The sequence below is a fragment of the Mauremys mutica genome, chromosome 3, assembly GCF_020497125.1.
Source record: "Mauremys mutica isolate MM-2020 ecotype Southern chromosome 3, ASM2049712v1, whole genome shotgun sequence".
NCBI lineage: Eukaryota > Metazoa > Chordata > Testudines > Geoemydidae > Mauremys > Mauremys mutica.
In genome coordinates, this window is record NC_059074.1 from 212,025,988 (window position 1) to 212,048,198 (window position 22,211).

Below are 22,211 nucleotides of genomic sequence, written 5' to 3' on the forward strand. Positions count from 1 at the left end.
GAACTCTACTGTACAAATTCATATTATAACTTTTGTTTGGATTTTAAGTTGCACTGAACTTTTAATGGTAGGTGAGATGCCATTAGTGAGAGTATAATGCTTAGACAGAAGAATGAATTTTCCTATTAGCAACTAAATTTTTTTTTTATTTTATAGCTAGACAGTCTGAAGGCTTTAGATCAACAGAAGAAGCAAAATGGATACACTCACACTGAAATGAAGACATGGATGCAATCCTGTAAGCAGCTGGGGAAGGAAAAAGAAATGTTGCCGAAACAAATTGCTGACCATAATGCTCTATTAAAGGAGCACAAGCCAAGTCTGGGGTAGTTGAAGAAGGCTGCAAATCATTCGTGGAAGTCACGGTTTCTGTGACCTCTGTGAATGTTGCAGTGTTGGTGCAGCTGATCCCAGGATCCCAGCAGCTGGGGAAGCCCAGGAGCCAGCCGCGCTGGCCGTTGCTCATTCAGCCCCAGGCACGGTCCCTGGTGCAGCAGTCTGGGACTAGTGGTGGTGGGGCCTGAGCCACCCCTTCCCCCCTGCACCAGCATTGCCCTGCTCTCTCTCTCCACTCCCCAGCAGTCTTCAGGAGCGTCCCCTCTCCCAGGCGGTGAGATTTAGTCCCAGGTATTTTCAGTAAAAGTCATGGAGGGGTCACGGGGCCCTGACTTTTTGTTTATTGCCCGTGACCTGTCCATGACTTTTACTAAAAATACCCATGACTAAAACAGCCTTAATCATGATCCTGTTTCTAACCTTAATGCATTTATTTAGAACACATGTTTTCAAAACTTCCATTATTCCATTTGATTCAGATGAGGGGCCAGATCCTCATAAATCAGTCTAGCTTCTGAAGCTCTGGTATAGTTGACTGTGGTTGCACAAGCACACATCTTATGTACTTCATTAACAAATGAATGACTGAGATCATTGCATTCTAAACGCATCTTTCCAGAGTCTCCTTAAAGTTCTTTGTACAGGTAACGACTCTTTCCTTTGGCCAGGTGTTGATGAGATGACACATTCATTGACCCAGGACAAGGAGCAAGAGTATGAGCCAGACGGACTCCCGGAGGTGGTCAGAAAAGGTAATTGTTACTTCTTTAGAGGAGAACGGTCCACACTGGGGAGAGTGTGCGCGCGCTTATCTAAATAATCGTGTTGTCATAGGTGTGACTTGGAAGCATTGTAAAAACTTGGACATCATTGGCCAAATTCAGCCCTCGTATAGGTTGCAAGAGAGGGATTCTAGGCCCAGCCATTCCCAATATAAAACACCTTTTTCTTCTGGTTGATAAGACGGGGGGAAATTATTGCTTAAACATTTTTAGCTAAATGTTTTTTCATTGAAATGTGCTGCATTGTCAAAGCCGAGATGTATTACAGAGATGTATTGATTCGGACAAAGTTTTTGCTGAGCAGGGAGGAAGGCCCCCAAATTGAAAGCCTGATGTTTTTTGATTCAATTTCATTTTATGAAAGCATTTGAAAGGCTTATGTTTTTCATTCCAATCTAGAATGAAAACAAATTCTGAAACCTCGAAAGGGGTCACAAAACAGAATTGTCTCCCTCTGGCCGGCTCTATGTAGAACAATAGAAGAGACATCGTTTTCAGATGGAAATGATTTTCCAGTTAATGGTGTCCCTTTAAAGGAAAAAGAGAACATTTGCTTGGGGAAAACTCTTTTTGCCATTTAGTAGAGTTGCTGTTGCACAGATCCACACCCTTGCCTGAGTTCACCTATAAAATTCTAGGAACGCAAGATAGTCCTAATAATTCCCCCATTCTATGTTATTCAGTGAGTAAATGCCATTTTACTTTCTTAAATTATTACCCGTTGTCATCTCCATCTTGAATTGAGCAAGATCAGATTGATTGGAACAATAAAGTAATTTAATCAACTGTGGTTCATGGCTGTTGTTTATTTTTCAGGCTTTGCTGATATTCCCACTGGGAAAACCAACCCCTGTGTTTTGCGCAGAACAGCGCTAAACCTAAAGACCAGTCCCCGTCTTGCTGCTCAAAGCCAAAATTTCTCCCCATATGGCCAACGTTTACCAAAAGGCAGGTCATATAATAATGCCAAGATCTCTAAAGCGACAGCTGGTGGCAGCAAATCACCAAAGGTAACTGATCGTCAAAATGTATCTGAATGTGCAGGGCATGGGAAATCCACATAATGTATTTATCTCTCCAAGTGAGTTTGAAGATATGCCGTGTTATTCATACCTCCTTTATATCTGCCATGAATATAGTGAAGACAAGGTCATCAATGTAAATAAAATGAATAAAGCTCGGCACATAACAAAGATCTGGGCATAATGGTAAACTTAAAATTGTTGGTATGATCAAATCTGTGATCTCATGCCAAGTGCTCATTAACTTGGTAAATGGGAATGAGGTCAATCTTCCCACTTTAATGCTCATCCCAAATATTTGATTATTCCTTGAAAGGCCTGGATGCCTAGAGCAGGGGGGGGTGCGCGTGCATATATGGATTACACGCAAAAGCACTCAAAAATTCATATATGCTGGAATTAAGGCTCCTTGGCCCAATCTCCCTGCTCAGCCAGCCCCAGTTCTCTTAGACTCATAGACTTTAAGGTCAGAAGGGGCCATTATGATCATCTAACCTGACCACCTGCACAACGCAGGCCACAGAATGTCACCCACCCACTCCTGTAACAAACCCCTAACCTGTGTCTGAGTTACTGAAGTCCTCATATCGTGGTTTAAAGACCTGAGAGAATCCTCCAGCAAGTGACCCATGCCCCATGCTGCAGAGGAAGGTGAAAAACCTCCAGGGCCTCTGCCAATCTGCCCTGGAGGAAAAATCCTTCCTGACCCCAAATATCGTGATCAGCTGAACCCAGAGCATGTGGGCCAGACTCACCAGCCAGACACCCAGGAAAGAATTCTCTGTAGTAACTCAGATCCCACCCCATCTAACATCCCATCACAGACCACTGGGCATATTTACCTGCTAATAATCAAAGGTCAATTGCCAAATTAATTGCCAAAATTAGGCTATCCCATCATACCGTTCCCTCCATAAACTTATCAAGCTTAGTCTTGAAGCCAGATATGTCTTTTACCCCCGCTACTCCCCTTGGAAGGCTGTTCCAGAATTTCACTCCTCTAATGGTTAGAAACCTTCGTCTAATTTCAACTCTAAACGTCCTAGTGTCCAGTTTATATCCATTTGTTCTTGTGTCCACATTGGTACGAAGCTTAAATAATTCCTCTCCCTCACTGATATTTATCCTTCTGATATATTTATAAAGAGCAATCAGATCTCCCCTCAGCCTTCTTTTGATTAGGCTAAACAAGCTAAGCTCTTTGAGTCTCCTTACATAAGATAGGTTTTCCATTTCTTGGATCATCCTAGTAGCCCTTCTCTGTACCTGTTCTAGTTTGAATTCATCCTTCTTAAACATGGGAGACCAGAACTGCACAAAATATTCCAGATGAGATCTCACCAGTGCCTTGTATAACGGTACTAACCCTCCTTATCTTTACTGGAAATATCTCGCCTGATGCATCCTAAAACCGCATTAGCTTTTTTCATGGCCATATCACATTGGCGGCTCATAGTCATCTTGTGATCAACCAATACTCCAAGGTCCTTCTCCTCCTCTGTTACTTCCAAATGATGCGTCCCCAATTTGTAACCAAAATTCTTGTTCTTAATCCCTAAATGCATGACCTTGCACTTTTCACTGTTAAATTTCATCCTGTTACTATTACTCCAGTTTACAGGGTCATCCAGATCTTCCTGTGTGATATCCCGGTCCTTCTCTGTGTTAGCAATACCTCCCAGCTTTATTAGCACACTCCCACTTTTTGTGCCAAGGTCAGTAATAAAAAGATTAAATAAGATTGGTCCCAAAACTGATCCCTGAGGAACTCCACTAGTAACCTCCTTCCAGCCTGACAGTTCACCTTTCAGTATGACCTGTTGTAGTCTCCCCTTTAACCAGTCCCTTATCCACCTTTCAATTTTCATCTTGATCCCCATCTTTTCCAATTTAACTAATAATTTCCCCTGTGGAACTGTATCAAGTGCCTTACTGAAATCGAGGTAAATTAGATCCACTGCCTTTCCTTTGTCTAAAAAATCGGTTACCTTCTCAAAGAAGGAGATCAGGTTGGTTTGGCACGATCTACCTTTTGTAAAACCATGTCGTATTTTGTCCCAATTACCACTGATCTCAATGTCCTTAATTACTTTCTCCTTCAAAATTTTTTCCAAGACCTTGCATACTACAGACGACAAACTAACAGGCCTATAGTTACTTGGATCACTTTTTTTCCCTTTCTTAAAAATAGGAACTATGTTAGCAGTTCTCCAGTTGTCCAGTAGAACCCCTGAGTTTACTGATTCATTAAAAAATCTTGCTAATGGGCTTGCAATTTCATGTGCCAGTTCCTTTAATATTCTTGGGTGAAGATTACCTGGGCCCTCCAATTTAGTCCCATTAAGGTGTTTGAGTTTGGCTTCTACCTCGGATGTGGTAATATCTACCTCCATATCCTCATTCCCATTTGTCATCCTACCATTATCCCTAAGCTCCTCATTAGCCTCATTAAAGACAGAGGCAAAGTATTTGTTTAGATATTGGGCCATGCCTAGATTATCCTTAACCTCCACTTCATCCTCAGTGTTTAGCGGTCCCACTTCTTCTGTCTTTGTTTTTCTTATTTATACGGCTATTGAACCTTTTACTATTGGTTTTAATTCCCTTTGCAAGGTCCAACTCTACATGGCTTTTGGCCTTTGTCTTTCTAACGTTATTCCTACATGTTCTGACCTCAATAAGGTAGCTTTCCTTGCTGATCACTCCCGTCTTCCACTCCTTGTAGGCTTTCTGCTTTTTCTTAATCATCTCTCTGAGATGCTTGCTCATCCAGCTTGGTCATTAACTCCTGCCTATGAATTTTTTCCCCTTTCTTGGGATGCAGGCTTCTGATAGTTTCTGCAACTTTGACTTGAAGTAATTCCAGGCCTCCTCCACCTTTAGATCCACAAGTTCTTCAGTCCAATCCACGTCCCTAATGAATTTCCTTCATTCTTTAAAGATAGCCCTTTTGAAATAAAAAACCCTAGTCCCAGATCTATTTTTGTTTATCCTTCCATCTAGCTTGAACTGAGTTAGCTCACGATCACTCGAACCAAGGCTGTCCCCTACAACCATTTCTTCTATGAGGTTCTCACTACCCAAACCAAATCTAAAATGGCATTCCCTCTTGTTGGTTCTTCAACTACTTGATAAAGGAATCCATCAGCTATCACATCCAGAAAAATCTGAGCCCTACTATTATTACTAGCACTTGTCCTCCAGTCTATATCTGGGAAGTTAAAGTCTCCCATAATCACACAATTCCCATTAATGTTTACTTCATTAAAAACATGAAAGAGGTCTCTATCCATATCCAAATCAGATCCCGGCGGTCTCTAGCTAGCCCCAAGCACCTCAGGGGAGGTTCTAGTAGCTTTCTTTCCCATTGTGATTTTTGCCCACATAGACTCTGTCTTATCCATTCCATGACTTCTTATTTCTTTACAGTTAACCTCATCATTGCTATACAATGCTACTCCACCACCTTTGCCTTAATTTCTGTCTTTCCTAAACAGCACATAGCCTTCAATACCTGTACTCCAGTCATGACTACTATTCCACCATGTTTCTGTTATCCCTATAATATCCGGTTTCACTTCCTGCACCAGTAGCTCTACTTCCTCCATTTTGTTACCTAGGCTCCTCGCATTAGTGTACAAACATCTTAATTTTTGCCATTTGGCTTCACTGACATTCTTTACCCGGTTAGGCACAGACATTCTACTCCCAGTATCACCTATTAGACTGGTATCTACACTACCCTTCCTCCTTATTTCCATTCTCCGACCCATGGCTGTATCCTTTCTTTCTTTGTTTTCTTCCCTCTCAATGTTAAGAAGGGAGATTACCCTTTTATGGGAATTTTGGAGATTACCTGGACATCTCCCAACCATCTTCCCCAAATTCCTAGTTTAAAGCTCTCTTAATCAGTTGTGCCAGCCTCCATCCTAGAAGTCTATTTCCCTCCTTACTCAGGTGAAGTCCATCCCATGGGAACAGTCCTCTGTCCATGAATGCTTCCCAGTGGCCGTACATCCCAAAGCCCTCCTCATAGCACCACTGCCTGAGCCATCTGTTGATCGCCATAATCTTTTCATACCTTTGTTGCCCTTCTCTAGGAACAGGCAGGATCCCACTGAAGATCACCTGAGCCTCAATTTCATTAAGCGTCTTCTTCATTTTCCAACTCTGCAAACCTGTTCCTGAGCTCTATTTCTCCTTCACTGGCCCGTCTTTTTCTCTGCCTGGTTCTCTTAGTCACGTGCTTCCACCGTCCACTTTCCTCACCCAGCAGTCTCCCCTCAGAATTCTTTGGTCCTGCTTCCATCTGCAAGTCTGAGCTTTTCCCTTCAGCCTCCTCATGTCTTTGCTCCATCATCCGCTCGAATCCCCTTCTAAACTCGACCAGAGTTTCCACCTGCATCTCCAGTCCTCAGACCTTTTCTTCCATCAGCTCTATCAGTCAGCACATCAGGCAGACGAAACTCTTTTCAGGTACCCTCTCCAGGATCATGTACATGCAGCAGCTTCCATATCCAGTCAGCCTCATTCTGTCTTTCACTGCTGCCTCTGTATGGGTCATAGCCTTCCCACCTAAAACCTGTAAATCCAGGAAACACAAACTGAAGCAAACCACCACCACCTACAGCAAAACAAACCCAACAGGCACCAGAACACCAGCAGAACACCACCCACTCCCTTCACTAGCCCGTCAATTCCTCTGCCTAAGTCTCTTAGTCTCCTCTGCAAATTCCCCCTGCAAACTCCCTCCTCCTCCTCTTAGCTCTGTGTCTTCTCTCAGTGTCTCCTCTACATTCCTTTCCCCCTTCCTCGGCCTTCTCTCATAGTTTTCCAGTCCTAGCATTGCCTACCAGCTCCCTGTCCTTGGCCCCCTCCCCGCACCCCCATTCCAGTCCCAATCTTGGCATACTCCTTGTCCCAGTCTGCCCCTCCCGCCCCCGCCCCTCCATTTGTCTTTTGTCCCCTCTGCATTTGAGTCCAGTATCTTCCTCCACCAGCGTGCTTGTACAGCAGCTTGGAGGGATCATTGGGAGTTTATTAAGAGAAAAGTTCCTGCTCTCAGTTCTGGTGCCTGGACCAAAGCAGCTGGGAAGAAGCGTTGCAGGGAAACTCTGGCTTTGATCATTAGAGGCCTGGGCTGGAGCATATCAATTGCTCTGCGGGGATGGCACAGTGTGCCGTGTTTTCACATCCAGGAGCTGTGGGGAAATGGTGCATGTGCAGTCACTCTGGGGGGAATAGCTCATGCACAGTTTGGTTAGCACTAAGAGCTGTGCGAGATTCAAGTATACTCAGCGAGGACGAAATCTTCAGAGATTTTAGCTGCTACTGGTCTAAGAATTCTCTCTGAGTATCTGTGAACTGTGATTTTTTTCAAAGGCTTATAATTTGGCCAAATGTGGGCAGGTTTTCGTGGGGATGGCAAAAAGCACATTCTCTGCACAAAGGCCACTCCCTGCCAAATTACAAATCCCCGCCCAAACACATGGAGTTTTTCAAAGAAAAGTTGCCAGATCTTGGGAATAGCTTAACCATTTTGGCTGAAATTCTGCTTCTGTCCCCCACCCCTGAAAATTTCAGCCCAAGCAATTAAAGTTTGTAAAGTTAGTAGCAGCAGAAAACAGGGTCTTCTTGTAATGGGAGGAGTCAGGTACCCTTAATAATAAATGGTCCTATTAGCTTTGCCAGTAATATATGTTGGTAACAATTTTGTTTTTTACTGTTGCATTGCTGTGAACTTAGCCAATTTAAACAACACACAAGATCATTCTTTAAATAACAATCTCTACAAAAACAATCCTACTTCAACAAATTGTTTAAAGAGCTATTCTGTTCCCAGAGTTTTCATTTTTAGGGCCAGACCCTGAAGTCTTTTCTCAGTCCTTATGCAAACTTCATCTGATTTTTATCCTTTGCTTTTTATTATTGAGGACACTGGAAGGAAAATTGATCGCCTTCGTTAGAAGTTCTGGTACTGAACGTTGTCTTAATGCTCGTATTGTGATAGCCTCAACCAGACACTGGTCACTGCATGTCTGCAATCTGAGATTTTGCCCATTGCTAGAAAAACACTGTTAGAGTGAAGGAACAATTAGAGAGGCAGCACACTATCCCCACAACTCTTGGGTCTAATAAGGAATGCTTCCACATTCTCTGCTTTCAGTGGTAAAAATCATTGATTTTTAGATTTAGCCTTATATTTCTCAAGCTACTATTACAATGACAGAAGTGTAAGGACTGTCTTCCCTTTTTCCACTCGACATCAAAATGTTAACAGCTTTTATTTTGATAAGTATTGGCACTAGAAGGATAAGCCCTGATGCTCACCTCGCACACAGGACCCACATCAGTGTAAGTGGGATGAGAATTGGGGCCAATTACCTAGACTATCAGAAGCTTTGGCCTTCAGGATTTCAATTGTCATGAAGCATACATTTATAACTACTAAAGTTTTAGCTAACTGATGCTAAAATCATGTCAGAATTTGGTGGGGAGTGCAGGAGAGACAAGGACGATTGTAATAGCGGCGGGGACTGGAATTTGAGATAACCCCAAAGGTGTACACATTGTGAAATTTTTCAACAGTTTTACAAAGCTAGTGTTGACCATCACAACAAACATATTGTGAAGATTATGTTAAACATTTAGAATGACATGACATTCTCCTGAATATTTCATAATACGTCTGGACAGGATATAAGGTAAGGTAATAATTGGAGATATACCAATCTCCTAGAAGAGGAAGGGACCTCGAAAGGTCATCAAGTCCAGCCCCCTGTCTTCACTAGCAGGACTAATTTTTGTCCCAGATCCCTAAGTGACCTCCTCAATGATTGAACTCACAACCTTAGGTTTAGGAGGCTAATGCTCAAACCACTGAGCTATCCAGATATCCTTGACAGGCCCATATAAATGCTTCAGGACTAAACAACTTTTTCAAGTGCTATCATATTTACAGAATAAACTATAGGACATTTACAAATTATTATGAAATATCAGTAATTAAACTTAAATTACATATCTCAAAATACAGTTCTGCAGATTAGTGATTGAGCAAGAAGAGACTAGACAAGGAGCTCCTGTGTACTACTCCTTAGCGTTGCCTATACCTTGTTAAATTATGTGACTTGTGATTTGTAAAGCATGGATGATAATGTCCATTCTAAACTTGAACATGGTGAGGAGTAGGTAGTTGCTGTAAAGCATTCTGCATAGCGCTGTTGTATTTTCAGAGTGATAACTATAAACATTGAAGATTCTTGCTTTTAGCGTGTGTCTGCTAATTCATATTATTCAGTCGCTTGGAATGGGTCTTTCACTTCCTGCTGGTGATTAACAAGGTTCTCCCATACCACTAAAGCATGAGAATTTTTTTGTTTGTATTGCAGGTAGATGATACTCAGCAGTGCCAAACGGAAACAGCTATTGAACCTATGGAATCAAGATCTCCTCGTTGCATGAAGAAGCAACACACACAAGCTGTTGCTGAGAACTCAAGGGAGAATCTCCACACACACCAAGGCAGATGTTCCTTGAGCACACAAAAACTACCTGATGAAAATGAACAAGACAAAAACTGTATGGTACAGTAAACCTGAGTAGTATAAGTAGTATACCATGAAACAAACCCTGACCGCACCCCTTGACCCCTTAAACTCTGACCCTTGACCCCTTAAACACCACCCACCTGTCACCAGAAGTCCCGCTCCGGGGGGTATTACTCCCAGGGTCAAGATGCCACATGACCGGAAGCAAGGTGTGTCACGTGACCATCCTCTACCACTCAGGAAGGGTTTCAGCCGCTGGGGACCACCCAGAGAGGAGATTTGACCAATCAAGGCAAGTTCTGGGGTGGAGTGACCCATCTGGATGTGGGTCATGTGACCCCTCTAAGAACTCCGCCTACTTCCCTCTACCAATCAGGATGGGGTTCACCCTGATAGGACCTCCCTCAGAGGAGATTTGACCAATCAGAGTGAGTTCTGGGGTGGGGTGACCTGTTTGGAAGTGGGTCGTGTGACCCCTCTAAGAACTCCTCCCAATGCCCTCTGCCAATCAGAGAGCAGCACCATTGCCCCATAAGTCCCAGCTCTGGGCAGAGGAGGCCATCTCTTACCAAGGACACTTGTTTAAGAAATTGTGGAAAGGCTACTGAGAGGAAACGTGGACTCCTTTACCACCCCCATGAGAACTTCGGACTTTGTTTTAACCCCGAGCACCTTCAGACCATTGATGGATACCTTGGAATCCGACCCCGAAACCCTTATTAGGCACCCTGATGAGTGTGACGGCTTCTCATTATTCACCTTCCTAGAAGTGGAAAGTGCTCGTGGCTTGGGGGAGTCACAGGCAGACAAGGTGAGCGGAAAAGAGGTCGCTCAGGTATGGGCGCCAACTTATATGGGCTCCTGGGGCTTTAGCCCCAGGAATATTCACAGTCAGGGGCTCTGCTCCAGCAATATTTGGAGCTAGGTTTCTCCCCTGCTCTGGGCTGCCGGGGAGCCCAGAGCCTTTAAAATCACAGCCGCGGCTGTGAGTCAGAGGAATCTGCGCTGCCCGCTGTGGCGGGGAGCCCAGAGCCCTTTAAATCCCAGCCGCGGCCGGGAGTCAGAGGACTCTGCGCTACCCGCTGCGGCTGAGAGCCCAGAGCCCTTTAAATCTCAGCCGCGGCCGGGAGTCAGAGGGCTTTGGGCTGCCCGCTGTGGCGCAGAGCCCAGAGCCCTTTAAATCCCAGCCGCGGTCGGGAGTCAGAGGGCTCTGGGCTGCCCGCTGCGGCGGGGAGCCCAGAGCCCTTTAAATCCCAGCTGCGGCCGGGAATCAGAGGGCTCTGGGCTGCCTGCAACCGCGGGGAGCCCAGAGCCTTTTAAATCTTAGCCTCGGCCAGGAATCAGAGGGCTCTGGGCTGCCAGCAGCCGCGGGGAGCCCAGAGCCCTTTAAATCTCAGCCACGGCCAGGAATCAGAGGGCTCTGGGCTGCCAGCAGCCGCGGGGAGCCTAGAGCCCTTTAAATCACAGCCGCGGCCGGGAGTCAGAGGGCTCTGGGCTGCCCGCTGCGGCAGGGAGCCCAGAGCCCTTTAAATCACAGCCGCGGCCGGGAGTCAGAGGGCTCTGGGCTGCCCGCTGCGGCTGGGAGCCCAGAGCCCTTTAAATCTCGGCCGGGAGTCAGAGGGCTCTGGGCTGCCCGCTGCGGCTGGGAGCCCAGAGCCCTTTAAATCTCGGCCGGGAGTCAGAGGGATCTGGCCTGCCCGCTGTGGCGGGGAGCCCAGAGCCCTTTAAATCCCAGCCGCGGCCGGGAATCAGAGGGCTCTGGGCTGCCACAACCGCGGGGAGACCAGAGCCCTTTAAATCCCAGCCGCGGCCAGGAATCAGAGGGCTCTGCGCTGCCCGGTGCGGCGTTGAGTACAGAGCCCTTTAAATCTCGGCCGGGAGTCAGAGGGCTCTGGCCTGCCCGCTGTGGCGGGGAGCCCAGAGCCTTTTAAATCCCAGCCACGGCCGGGAATCAGAGGGCTCTGCGCTGCCCGCTGCCGCGGGGAACCCAGAGCCCTTTAAATCTCGGCCGGGAGTCAGAGGGCTCTGGGCTGCCCGCTGCGGCGGGGAGCCCAGAGCCCTTTAAATCCCAGCCGCGGCCGGGAATCAGAGGGCTCTGCGCTGCCCGGTGCGGCTGGGGGCCCAGAGCCCTTTAAATCTCAGCCACAGTCGGGAATCAGAGGGCTCTGGGCTGCCTGCAGCCGCGGGGAGCCCAGAGCCTTTTAAATCCCAGCCGCGGCCGGGAGTCAGAGGGCTCTGGGCTGCCCGCTGCGACGGGGAGCCCAGAGCCCTTTAAATTCCAGCCGTGGCCGGGAATCAGAGGGCTCTTGGCTGCCCGCAACCGTGGGGAGCCCAGAGCCCTTTAAATCCCAACCGCGGCCGGGAGTAAGAGGGCTCTGGGCTGCCCACTGCGGCGGGGAGCCCAGAGCCCTTTAAATCTCAGCCGCGGCCGGGAATCAGAGGGCTCTGGGCTGCCCGCTGCGACGGGGAGCCCAGAGCCCTTTAAATCCCAGCCGTGGCCGGGAGTAAGAGGGCTCTGGGCTGCCCACTGCGGCGGGGAGCCCAGAGCCCTTTAAATCTCAGCCGTGGCCGGGAGTCAGAGCCTTTTAAATCCCAGCCCCTGCCCGCTGATTGCCCCCTCCCCAGACCCGTGAACCAACTGCCCCCCAGGACTCCCACCCCCTATCTAAGCACCACTGGTCCTTGTCCCCCGATTATGTCCTCCCGAGACCCCTGCCCCTATCTGCCCCTTGGGACCTCAGCCCCTATCTAAGCCTCCCTTCTCCTTGTCCCCTACTGCCCCCTCTTGAGACCCCACCCAACTTCCCCCCAGGACCCTCCTACCTGTCCCCTGATAAACCTCCTGGACTCCCATGCCTATCCAATTGCTGCCTGTCCCCTGACTGCCCCTCCGAACCTCTGCCCCATCCAACCCCCCCTGCTCCTTGTCCCTTGACTGCCCCCCGGAACCCCCTACCTCTTCTCCAACCCCCAAACCGCTTACTGTGCCACTCAGACCAGCGTGTCTGGCTCCGTGCAGCTCCAGACAGTTGCTGCCATGCTCCCCCATGGAGCCCACAGCCCTCTCCCACCCCCAGCACCTGCCTTCCAGATTTGAACACCTCAAAATTCAGGAGTGCTCAAGCTCGGTTTGGGCAGCTCTTACTTCATTTCTCCCAAATCAGTTTCCCCTGCAAGGTGCCAACTGAAGGTGTTGGAGAACAGAGAGATCGGGTGGCCTCCTAATGCCTGGAAAAGAGACAAAGGCCGGAGGAGGGAGTGTCAGTGCCTGTGCGGACTTCTGGAAAGTGCACTGTGTGGAAGGGGATTTGGGATGCTTTGGAACAACTCCATACAAAGCCAGTCAGGACTCTGGGGGAGCCTCCTCTCTCGGAGCAGACTGTCTCCAGGGCAAGAAGCTTACACCTTCCTGGGTCTGACCTCAGAGCATTCAGCTTGCCCTTCCACGTCATGCGCTTTCCACAGCGAGTCTGCCCAGGCGGGTCCTGGGGCAACCAGAGGGCCCTGCACCCCAACTCCGCAGTCAGATGTGACTCTCAGCCAGACAGTAAAACAGAAGGTTTATTAGATGACGGGAACACAGTTTAAACAGAGCTTGTTGGTACAGAAAACAGAACCCCTCTGTCAGGTCCATCTTGGGGGGTGGGGAGCCCAGAACCAAGTTCTGGGTCTCTTCCCATTTCCCCAGCCAGCTCCAAACTGACACTCCCTCCTCTGGCGTCTGTCTCTCTTCCGGACAGGGAGGCCACCTGATCTCTTTGTCCCCAACACCTTCAGTTGGCATCTTGCAGGGGAAACTGAGGCACCCACACAGTATTCAGAGAAAATATTAAGAACATTCCCACTTCATCACAACATGTGCAACAAATATAATACTGTATATTGAAGTAGGCAAGTGCTGCTTCTGACTTTCCACTTTTAATTGACCCTTGTAATCTTGTGGCATTGACGCGTTGTAGCTTCATTTTATATCGGCTTACAGGGCGGGAGTGGGGGGGCACCACCATTTTGGGCCCCACCAAAAATTATACAAACCTGCCGCCTATGCACTGAGGTAAATGAATGATTAAAAAGCGATGGTCAAGGATAGGGTGTAATGGGGCTAAGAACCAGGGATTTCATAAATTAAAAACAAGCAATGGGGTTCTTACACTGTTTGTTATCTGAAAATCTCTCAACAGCTTGACGATGCTGTGACAGTACCTCCCATAAGGCTTTTGACAGTACCTCCCATAAAGCTTTATGGAAATAATGCTTAGAATGTGTTTATGCTACATATGCCATGTAGCACATCTCCATAAAGGTTATGATCTGCTGAATGTATTAATCCTATTTGTATGCATGTATCATTTTTGTATTCAAAGTTATGAATGTTGGCTGTGTACCGGCTTGATTTCTAAATAACCTTAGTAGAGCATTTGGTCAGTTCCTGGGGAAATTAAGTACCTAATCAAGAAACACTGAAAGGACAATGGATCTTGGAATGCTCCAATCCACAGAAGAAGTCTACTTGAGGAAGTTCAAGGTAGCATGTAAACAATGGATGCTCCCTGTAAAAACTGTGAGTCATGCATGGACATGTGACTTGCCCAAGTGACTCCAAAACTCCATCTTGGAGCTGGACTTGGCACAGGAGTGAGGAGGGGGTCTCCACCCACAAGAGAAAGTCTATTTAAACCCCTGGGAGAGCCCTCCATTTTGCCTTCAGCTGGCTAAAGAGAGAGTCCCCACCCTCACCCCAGGATACCTGAAAGAAATGGGAACAAAGGACAGTGGCTGCAAGGGGTGTGAGTGATTGCTGGACCCAGGCTAAAAGGAGATTAGTCTGTAAAAGGGAGCATTTTGGAACTGGTGAGGATCTTATCCGTATTCAGTTTGATTAGATATAGATTTGCACATTTTCTTTTATTTTGCTTGGTGACTTACTTTGTTCTGTCTGTTACTACATGGATCCACTTCAATCCTACTTTCTGTCTTTAATAAAATCACTATTTACTTATTAATTAACTCGGGTAGCAAACAACTGTGCCTATGTCTCTATCAGTGTTATAGAGGGCGAACAATTGATGAGTTTACCCTGCATAAGCTTTATACAGGGTAAAAGGGATTTATTTGGGTTTAGACCCCATTGGGAGTTGGGCATCTGAGTTTAAAGATAGGAACACGTCTGTTAGCTGCTTTCAGGTAAACCTGCAGCTTTGGGGCAAGTAATTCAGACCCTGGGTCTGTGTTGGAGCAGACGGGAGTGTCTGGCTCAGCAAGACAGGGAGCTGGCAGGGAAAGCAGGGCTTGAAGTAGTTTGGGCACATCAGGTGGCAGCTCCCAGGAGGTTTCTGTGATCCAGCCTGTCACAGTGGCGTAGTCAGCAGAATCTGTGCACATCTGATTGCTTTGAGGTACTGGTAGTGATTTTAAGTGAGTTTTGAGTGTGGTCGGTGGCTGGAGAACAGACCAAGTGGTTACTGGTTTGTTATTTTCTATTTGCTTATTTTGGGTAAGGGAAGTAGGGACAGAAAAGGAAGCAAAATAAGTAAGAGAGAAGATCTGAAGATGCTAAAACTGCACAGGGTGCAAATTGCCCAGAAAGGCTGAACACTGGGCACTGTGAAAGTCTCTGTTAACGAAGAATCCCTTGAGCTGAGTGCATCCCACTTTCAGTGAACTGCAGAGGGGATGTGGCCCAGAAGAAGAAAGCAGGAAAATGACTAGCCGTGAAGCACCTAACAAACTAGAGTTGGCTAGACTGGAAGCAAAAGAGAAAGAAAATGAACATAAAAGACTAATGGAGAGGGAGGAGGCTGCCCACGAGAGAGCTATGGAGGCGGAGACAGCAAGGGTGGAGGCAGAAGCAGCTTCCCACGAGAGAGCTATGGAGGCAGAGACAGCAAGGGTGGAGGTAGAAAAAGCCAGGGAAGAGGCTGCCCACGAGAGAGCTATGCAGACCCAGAGAAAGGCCCAGAAGCATGAACTGGCTGTAACGGAGTCAAAGAGACAAAACCCTCCACCTGCTGGCTCCACTTCCCCAAAAATTCATAAATGGGAGCAACTGTGTCCACAGTATGAGGAATCCAGCGCTATCGCTGAATATTTCATCACCTTTAAGAGACTGGGCACACTGCATGCCATCCCTGAAGATCAAAAGCTGACCACATTGATAGCAAAATGGACTGGTAGAGCTCTGGGCATAGTCAGTAAGATGCCTATTGGATCTGGTTTTGAAAGAGTTTCAGATTACACCTGAAACGTACAGGGTGAAATTCAGGAGTCTTAAGAGGGTATCTGGATTGAGTAATGTGGCTTATGCCAATGAAATGAGAGATTTGGTAGACAAGTGGGTGTGGGGGAAGGGCATGACACGCTTCGAAGGGATGTGTGATCTGGTTACTCAGGAACACTTCCTGAATACGTGCAGGGAATATGTAAACCAGTATGTGTGGGACAAAAAGGTGAATGCAGTGGGTGAATTAGCTGGGTCTGCAGACTCTTATGAGCAAGCACAAGCTGCAATCAAACATAAACCACTGGGAGAGGGGTACAGGGTTGGGGAAAAGCAGAATCACCATTTTATCCCTGGGAAAAAGGAGGCTGGGGAACCTCCCAATTCCCCTGGAACTCGTCCCAAATTTCCTGTGCAAGCAGAGGAGCCCAAGAGGTGCTATGATTGTAAGTCAACTGAGCACCTGAGGACTAAGTGCCCCTTTTTGAGTAGAAACAGGCAACAAGTAACACATGAAGCTGTAGCTTCTCAGAGCCAGGCTGTGGCCTCTTTCCACCCAGGATTTGTAAAGCTTGCTTCCACACAACCAAGCAAGGAGCATATGCATGCTGTTCAAATGAATGGTGCAGTGCTTCTTGGACTGAGGGACACAGGTGCTGAGATTTCTGTGGTCAGGAGGGACCTTACCCAGAAGAAGGATTTGTTGCCAGGTAAAATGGCAGAATTAGAGCTGTTAGCGGGTTACAAAGTCTTTGCACCTTTAGCTAAAGTACACATGCAAACTAAGGATTTGCAGGCTGAACCGACTGTTGCAACGGTGGCACACAATTTTGCACCGTTTCTATTGGGAAACGATTTCTTTAGTGTGGCAGAATCTGTCCCAGGGCTGGTTAGCAGTCGGGGTCGGTGCGGGGTGAAGTCACATGGACTGCTGGGGGAATAGGAGGGTGTCTCCTAGATTCCTCTGCAGCAGTAAAGAATGCAGCTTTGGGGGCAGGGATGGTTGTGGCCAGTTCCTGTAGTCCCGGGGCTCAAGGAATGTTCCAGACGGAGGGGCTGGACGAAGCCAGCTCCTGTCCCGTAATCATCTCCCCAGGGGAGGGGAGGAACCACCTTGTAACAGGGGGGCCACCACAGCTGCTGACTGCCAGGAAATTGCAGGTCAGCAGAGGGCAGGGCCTGCCCTGGGGTGCATAGAGACGTGTGTCCCAAAGGTGGAAGTTGGGGTCCTGGTGACCACAGTGGTGGAAACAGACCCCAAGATCTCTGTAGCTGGAAGCAAACCCAACCTGAGTGAAAAGGGGGGAATTTTGCTGGCCAGTGAAAAGTCTGCCATAGCTGGTAGCTGTGAGCCCACAGTTGGACCAGGGTCACCTTCCCTTTCGGGGGACATAGGAGTGTCTGACCCAGAGGGGAGCCCAGAGAGGGAAGCCCAGATGGAAGGGGGGGCAGAGAGTCCGCCCACCTTTTGTGGGAAGGACTTTCCCAGGAGGAGGGTGAAAAGTTTGCATTTAAAATGCCAGCCCCCTCTCCTATGGTTCATGTTGTAAGGGAAACCTTGGGGTCAGATCTCCTGAACGGGGGAGTCCATCCAGCTGGCATGTTGGGAACAGAAAGTGGGGTGCCCAAGGGGTCCAGAGCCCCCCATTGAAAGGTGGAGTTCTTGCTGCACCTGTAAGAGATAAAACTCTCTCTCCAAGATGGGGGTGGTGGGGAATCTCTGCATGGGTGGAACTTCCCAAGGGAGTGCGGTCCAGCCCAGAGACATTCCAGAGGGAGGGGCCGAGGGCAGGCATGGTGGCAGTGCAACCTCTCCTTGCCAAAGGCTCAACCACGTGCCTGAATTAAAAGCCTTCTCCAAAGAGGCAGAGAGCCTACCAGAGGCTACAGAGAGCTGGGAAAATGCAATAGACACTAAAGGAGTCAAACTGAGTGAACGAAGCCTGTCCACCGTAGATTTGCTGTTAACCTTGTGTCTTTTGCTAATTCACCTATGGGATAAAACAAAGGAATTTGTACTAGTGTTAAACCCTTTAAAGATGTGGGACATACCTGCTTTGTGGAAGAAACTGTTGTACATGCTAGGGATGGTGACAGGAGAGCCCCACAAGCATGTTACTTTTCAGCCTACGCCTGTAAACAGTCTGGAAGCTTGGAACAGCAGCAAAAGCATAACAGCCCCATGCTGCTGTGTAGGAGGGGAAACTGAGGCACACTGCCTCATGGCATTGGTGGCTAAATGCCAAAACACCTCCACTGTAACAGATATCGCTGTCTGCGTTCTGTTAACAATACTACACCCCAACCTGTTTTCTGGCATCTGAGGACCAGGACCCCCAAAACTGGCTAGGACCCTTAGGAATGACATCACATGGTTTAAAGGTACTTGAAAGGAGTGTAACCAAAAACAAACAGGGATTTTACATGTACTGCCTCCGCCATGGACAGTGTCCAAGTCTCTGGCAGTAAGCTCAGGGGGAGGGTGTGACGGTACCTCCCATAAGGCTCTATGGAAATATGCTTAGAATGTGTTTTATGCTACATATGCCATGTAACACATCTCCATAAAGGTTATGATCTACTGAATGTATTAATCCTATTTGTATGCATGTATCATTTTTGTACTCAAAGTTATGAATGTTGGCTGTGTACCGGCTTGATTTCTAAATAACCTTAGTAGAGCATTTGGTCAGTTTCTGGGGAAATTAAGTACCTAATCAAGAAACACTGAAAGGACAATGGATCTTGGAATGCTCCAATTCACATAAGAAGTCTACTTGAGGAAGTTCAAGGTAGCATGTAAACAATGGATGCTCCCTGTAAAAACTGTGAGTCATGCATGGACATGTGACTTGCCCAGGTGACTCCAAATCTCCATCTTGGAGCTGGACTTGGCACAGGAGTGAGGAGTGGATCTCCACCCCCCAAGAGAAAGTCTATTTAAACCCCTGGGAGAGCCCTCCATTTTGTCGTCAGCTGGCTAAAGAGAGAGCCTCCACCCCCACCCCAGGATACCCGAAAGAAATGGGAACAAAGGACAGTGACTGCAGGAGGTGTGAGTGATTGCTGGACCCAGGCTAAAAGGAGATTCGTCTGTCAAAGGAGCATTGTGGAACTGATGGGGATCTTATCTGTATTCAGTTTGATTAGATATAGATTTGCACATTTTAAGCTGCATACAGGGTAAAATGGATTTATTTGGATTTAGACCCCATTGGGAGCTGGGCATCTGAGTGTTAAAGACAGGAACAGTTCTGTTAGCTGCTTTCAGGTAAACCTGCAGCTTGGGGCAAGTAATTCAGACCCTGGGTCTGTGTTGGAGCAGACGGGAGTGTCTGGCTCAGCAAGACAGGGTGCTGGGGTCCTGAGCTGGCAGGGAAAGCAGGGGTAGCAGTAGTCTGGGCACATCAGGTGGCAGCTCCCAGGGGGTTTCTGTGATCCCACCTGTCCCAGATGCCTGCCTAGAGGCCTTTGAGAACTTACACGTCGGTCGCCCTGTGGGAGTAAGTCTATCGTGCATCAGCTGTTTTTGCTCATGTCTGCGACACAGATCTCAAGAGGAAAATCTCGAAAAGGACAAAATGGAAGAATGAACCGGCTCAGACTTCCTTATGGTAGCGGTCACCCCACCAAAGCTCCCAACTTCCGGGGGGGTGTAATATAGTTATTTAACAGAACCGTCTGTGGAGACATGTCATGTACCATGTTTTACTCACACAAGTATGGAGCAGGGGACACATTCGTATTGACACATTTAAATAAGTTTTATTAATTGCCTGCTTTAACACAACCTTTTAGAGCCGCCTGTAAAAATGGACGCCATGACCCCTACCATAAGGGAGTCTGAGCTGGTTCCTGTTGTCAGTAGCTACTGGTGTGGTGCTCCCTGCAACGGACACAGCTCAGTCAGTGGTGGGGCTTTCCACTGCACCCTAGGCCGGACAAAGATGTGCTCTCCGGTACGTATTCTTATACACAGGTGCAGAACAGATTACTCATCGCTCCTGACGCATTGAGGTGCAGCCCCTTTGCGCATTACTACCTTTCTCCAGGCACAGGTCGTTTCGAACAAAACTGTCCATCATACTATCTGTCCATCATCTTATCCTTCCATATTGTCTATTCATCATATTGGGCTTTTATACTGTCATTAGGCTGGGTCTGCCTGTTCCTTGTTATCTGTGTGGGATGTGTTCGTACCCAGCTGTTCTGGTGCTGTCTTGGCATACGTTCCTAAGAACATAAGAACAGCCGTACCGGGTCAGACCAAAGATCAATCTAGCCCAGTATCTGTCTACCGACAGTGGCCAGTGCCAGGTGCCCCAGAGGGAGTGAACCTAACAGGTAATGATCAAGGGATCTCTCTCCTGCCATCCATCTCCATCCTCTGACGAACAGAGGCTAGGGACACCATTCCTTACCCCATCCTGGCTAATAGGCATTAATGGGCTTAACCTCTATGAATTCATCCAGTTTTCTTTTAAACGCTGTTATAGTCTTAGCCTTCACAACCTCCCCAAGTAAGGAGTTCCACAAGTTGACTCAGAATCCTGTGGCACCTTATAGACTAACAGACGTTTTGCAGCATGAGCTTTCGTGGGTGACTTGCATCCGAAGAAGTGGGTATTCACCCACGAAAGCTCATGCTGCAAAACGTCTGTTAGTCTATAAGGTGCCACAGGATTCTTTGTTGCTTTTACAGATCCAGACTAACACGGCTACCCCTCTGATACTTCACAAGTTGACTGTGCACTGCGTGAAGAACTTCTTTTTATTTGTTTTAAACCTGCTGCCTATTAATTTCATTTGGTGACCCCCTAGTTCTTGTATTATGGGACTAAATAAATAACTTTTCCTTATCCACTTTCTCAACATCACTCATGATTTTATATCATATCCCCCCTTAGTCTCCTCTTTTCCAAGCTGAAGAGTCCTAGCCTCTTTAATCTCTCCTCCTATGGGACCCTCTCCAAACCCCTGATCATTTTACTTGCCCTTTTCTGAACCTTTTCTAGTGCTAGAATATCTTTTTTGAGGTGAGGAGACCACATCTGTACACAGCAGCTGAAACCCTTCCTCTTCTAGCAGCCCTCTTTTTGCCAATTTCTGTGAGCAGGGCCTGCCTCTGGCTCACAGCCTAAATTTGCTTAGCAACATCTTGACCCTTACTTCAGATCAGGCCTCAGGCCTCATCTTACTACAGTTCATTCTTCCATTTGTCCTTTTCCAGATTTTCCTCTTGAGCTCTGTGTCTCGGGCACGAGCAAAAACAGCTGATGCACGATATATTTACTCCCACAGGGCTACCGCTGTGTAAGTACTCAGAGGCCTCTAGAAAGGCATCGTCAAGCTGTTGAGAGATTTTCAGTAAAGAACAGTGTAAGCACCCTACTGCTTGTTGTTAATTTATGCAATCCCTGGTTCCTAGCCCCATTACACCCCATCCTCAACCGTCGTTTCTTAATTATTCATTTAACCGAGCGATGTCTTTTCCATTCACCTTGTCTGCTGGAGACTTCCCCAAGCCATGATCGCCTTCCACCTCGAAGGGGGTGGACAATGAGAGGCCTTCACACTAATTGGGATGCCTAACAAGGTTTCGGGGTCGGATTCCAACGTATCCATCAACGTTGAGTCAAAGGGTCCTCCTTGGAACTGTCACTGAGGTAGCACTTTCTCCACACAAGTCCAAAGGTGCTCGGAGCTAAAACAAAGTCCAAACTTCTCACAGGGATGGTAAAGGAGTCCATGTTTCCTCTCAGCAGCCTTTCCACAATTTCTAAAACACGTGTCCTTGGTCAGAGATGGCCTCCTCTGCCCAGAGCTGGGACTTATGGGGTAATGGTGCTGCTCTCTGATTGGCAGAGGGCGTTGGGAGGAGTTCTTAGAGGGGCCACATGACCTACTTCCGAACAGGTCACCCCACCCCAGCACTCACTCTGATTGGTCAAATCTCCTCTCAGGGTGGTCCTATCGGGGCGAACCCCATCCTGATTGGTAGAGGGAAGTAGGTGGAGTTCTTAGAAGTGTCACACAACCCACTTCCAAATGGCTCACTCCACCCCAGAACTTGCCTTGATTGGTCTAATCTCCTCTCAGGGTGGTCCCCAGCAGCTGAAACCCTTCCTGTTTGGTAGAGGATGGTGGGAGAAGTTCTTAGAGGGGTCACACGACCCACTCACGGACGGCTCACCCCACCCCGCAACTCACCCTGATTGGTCAAATCTCCTCTCAGGGCACTGCTAATGGGACAATACCCATCCTGATGGGTAGAGGGCAGTGGACGGAATTCTTAGAGGGGTCA

General features: G+C 47.7%; 1 protein-coding gene across 1 annotated transcript; it reads left to right on the forward strand.

Annotated features, from left to right (window-relative positions):
• Positions 1-923: 923 nt before the first annotated feature.
• On the forward strand, positions 924-10,319 carry LOC123366097 (centromere protein F-like). Its single transcript, XM_045009215.1, has 3 exons — positions 924-1,088; positions 1,935-2,128; positions 9,532-10,319. Exons 1-3 carry the CDS (start codon positions 1,016-1,018, stop codon positions 9,733-9,735), a joined length of 471 nt encoding a protein of 156 aa, XP_044865150.1. The 5' UTR covers positions 924-1,015; the 3' UTR covers positions 9,736-10,319.
• The last annotated feature ends 11,892 nt before the right edge of the window (positions 10,320-22,211 follow it).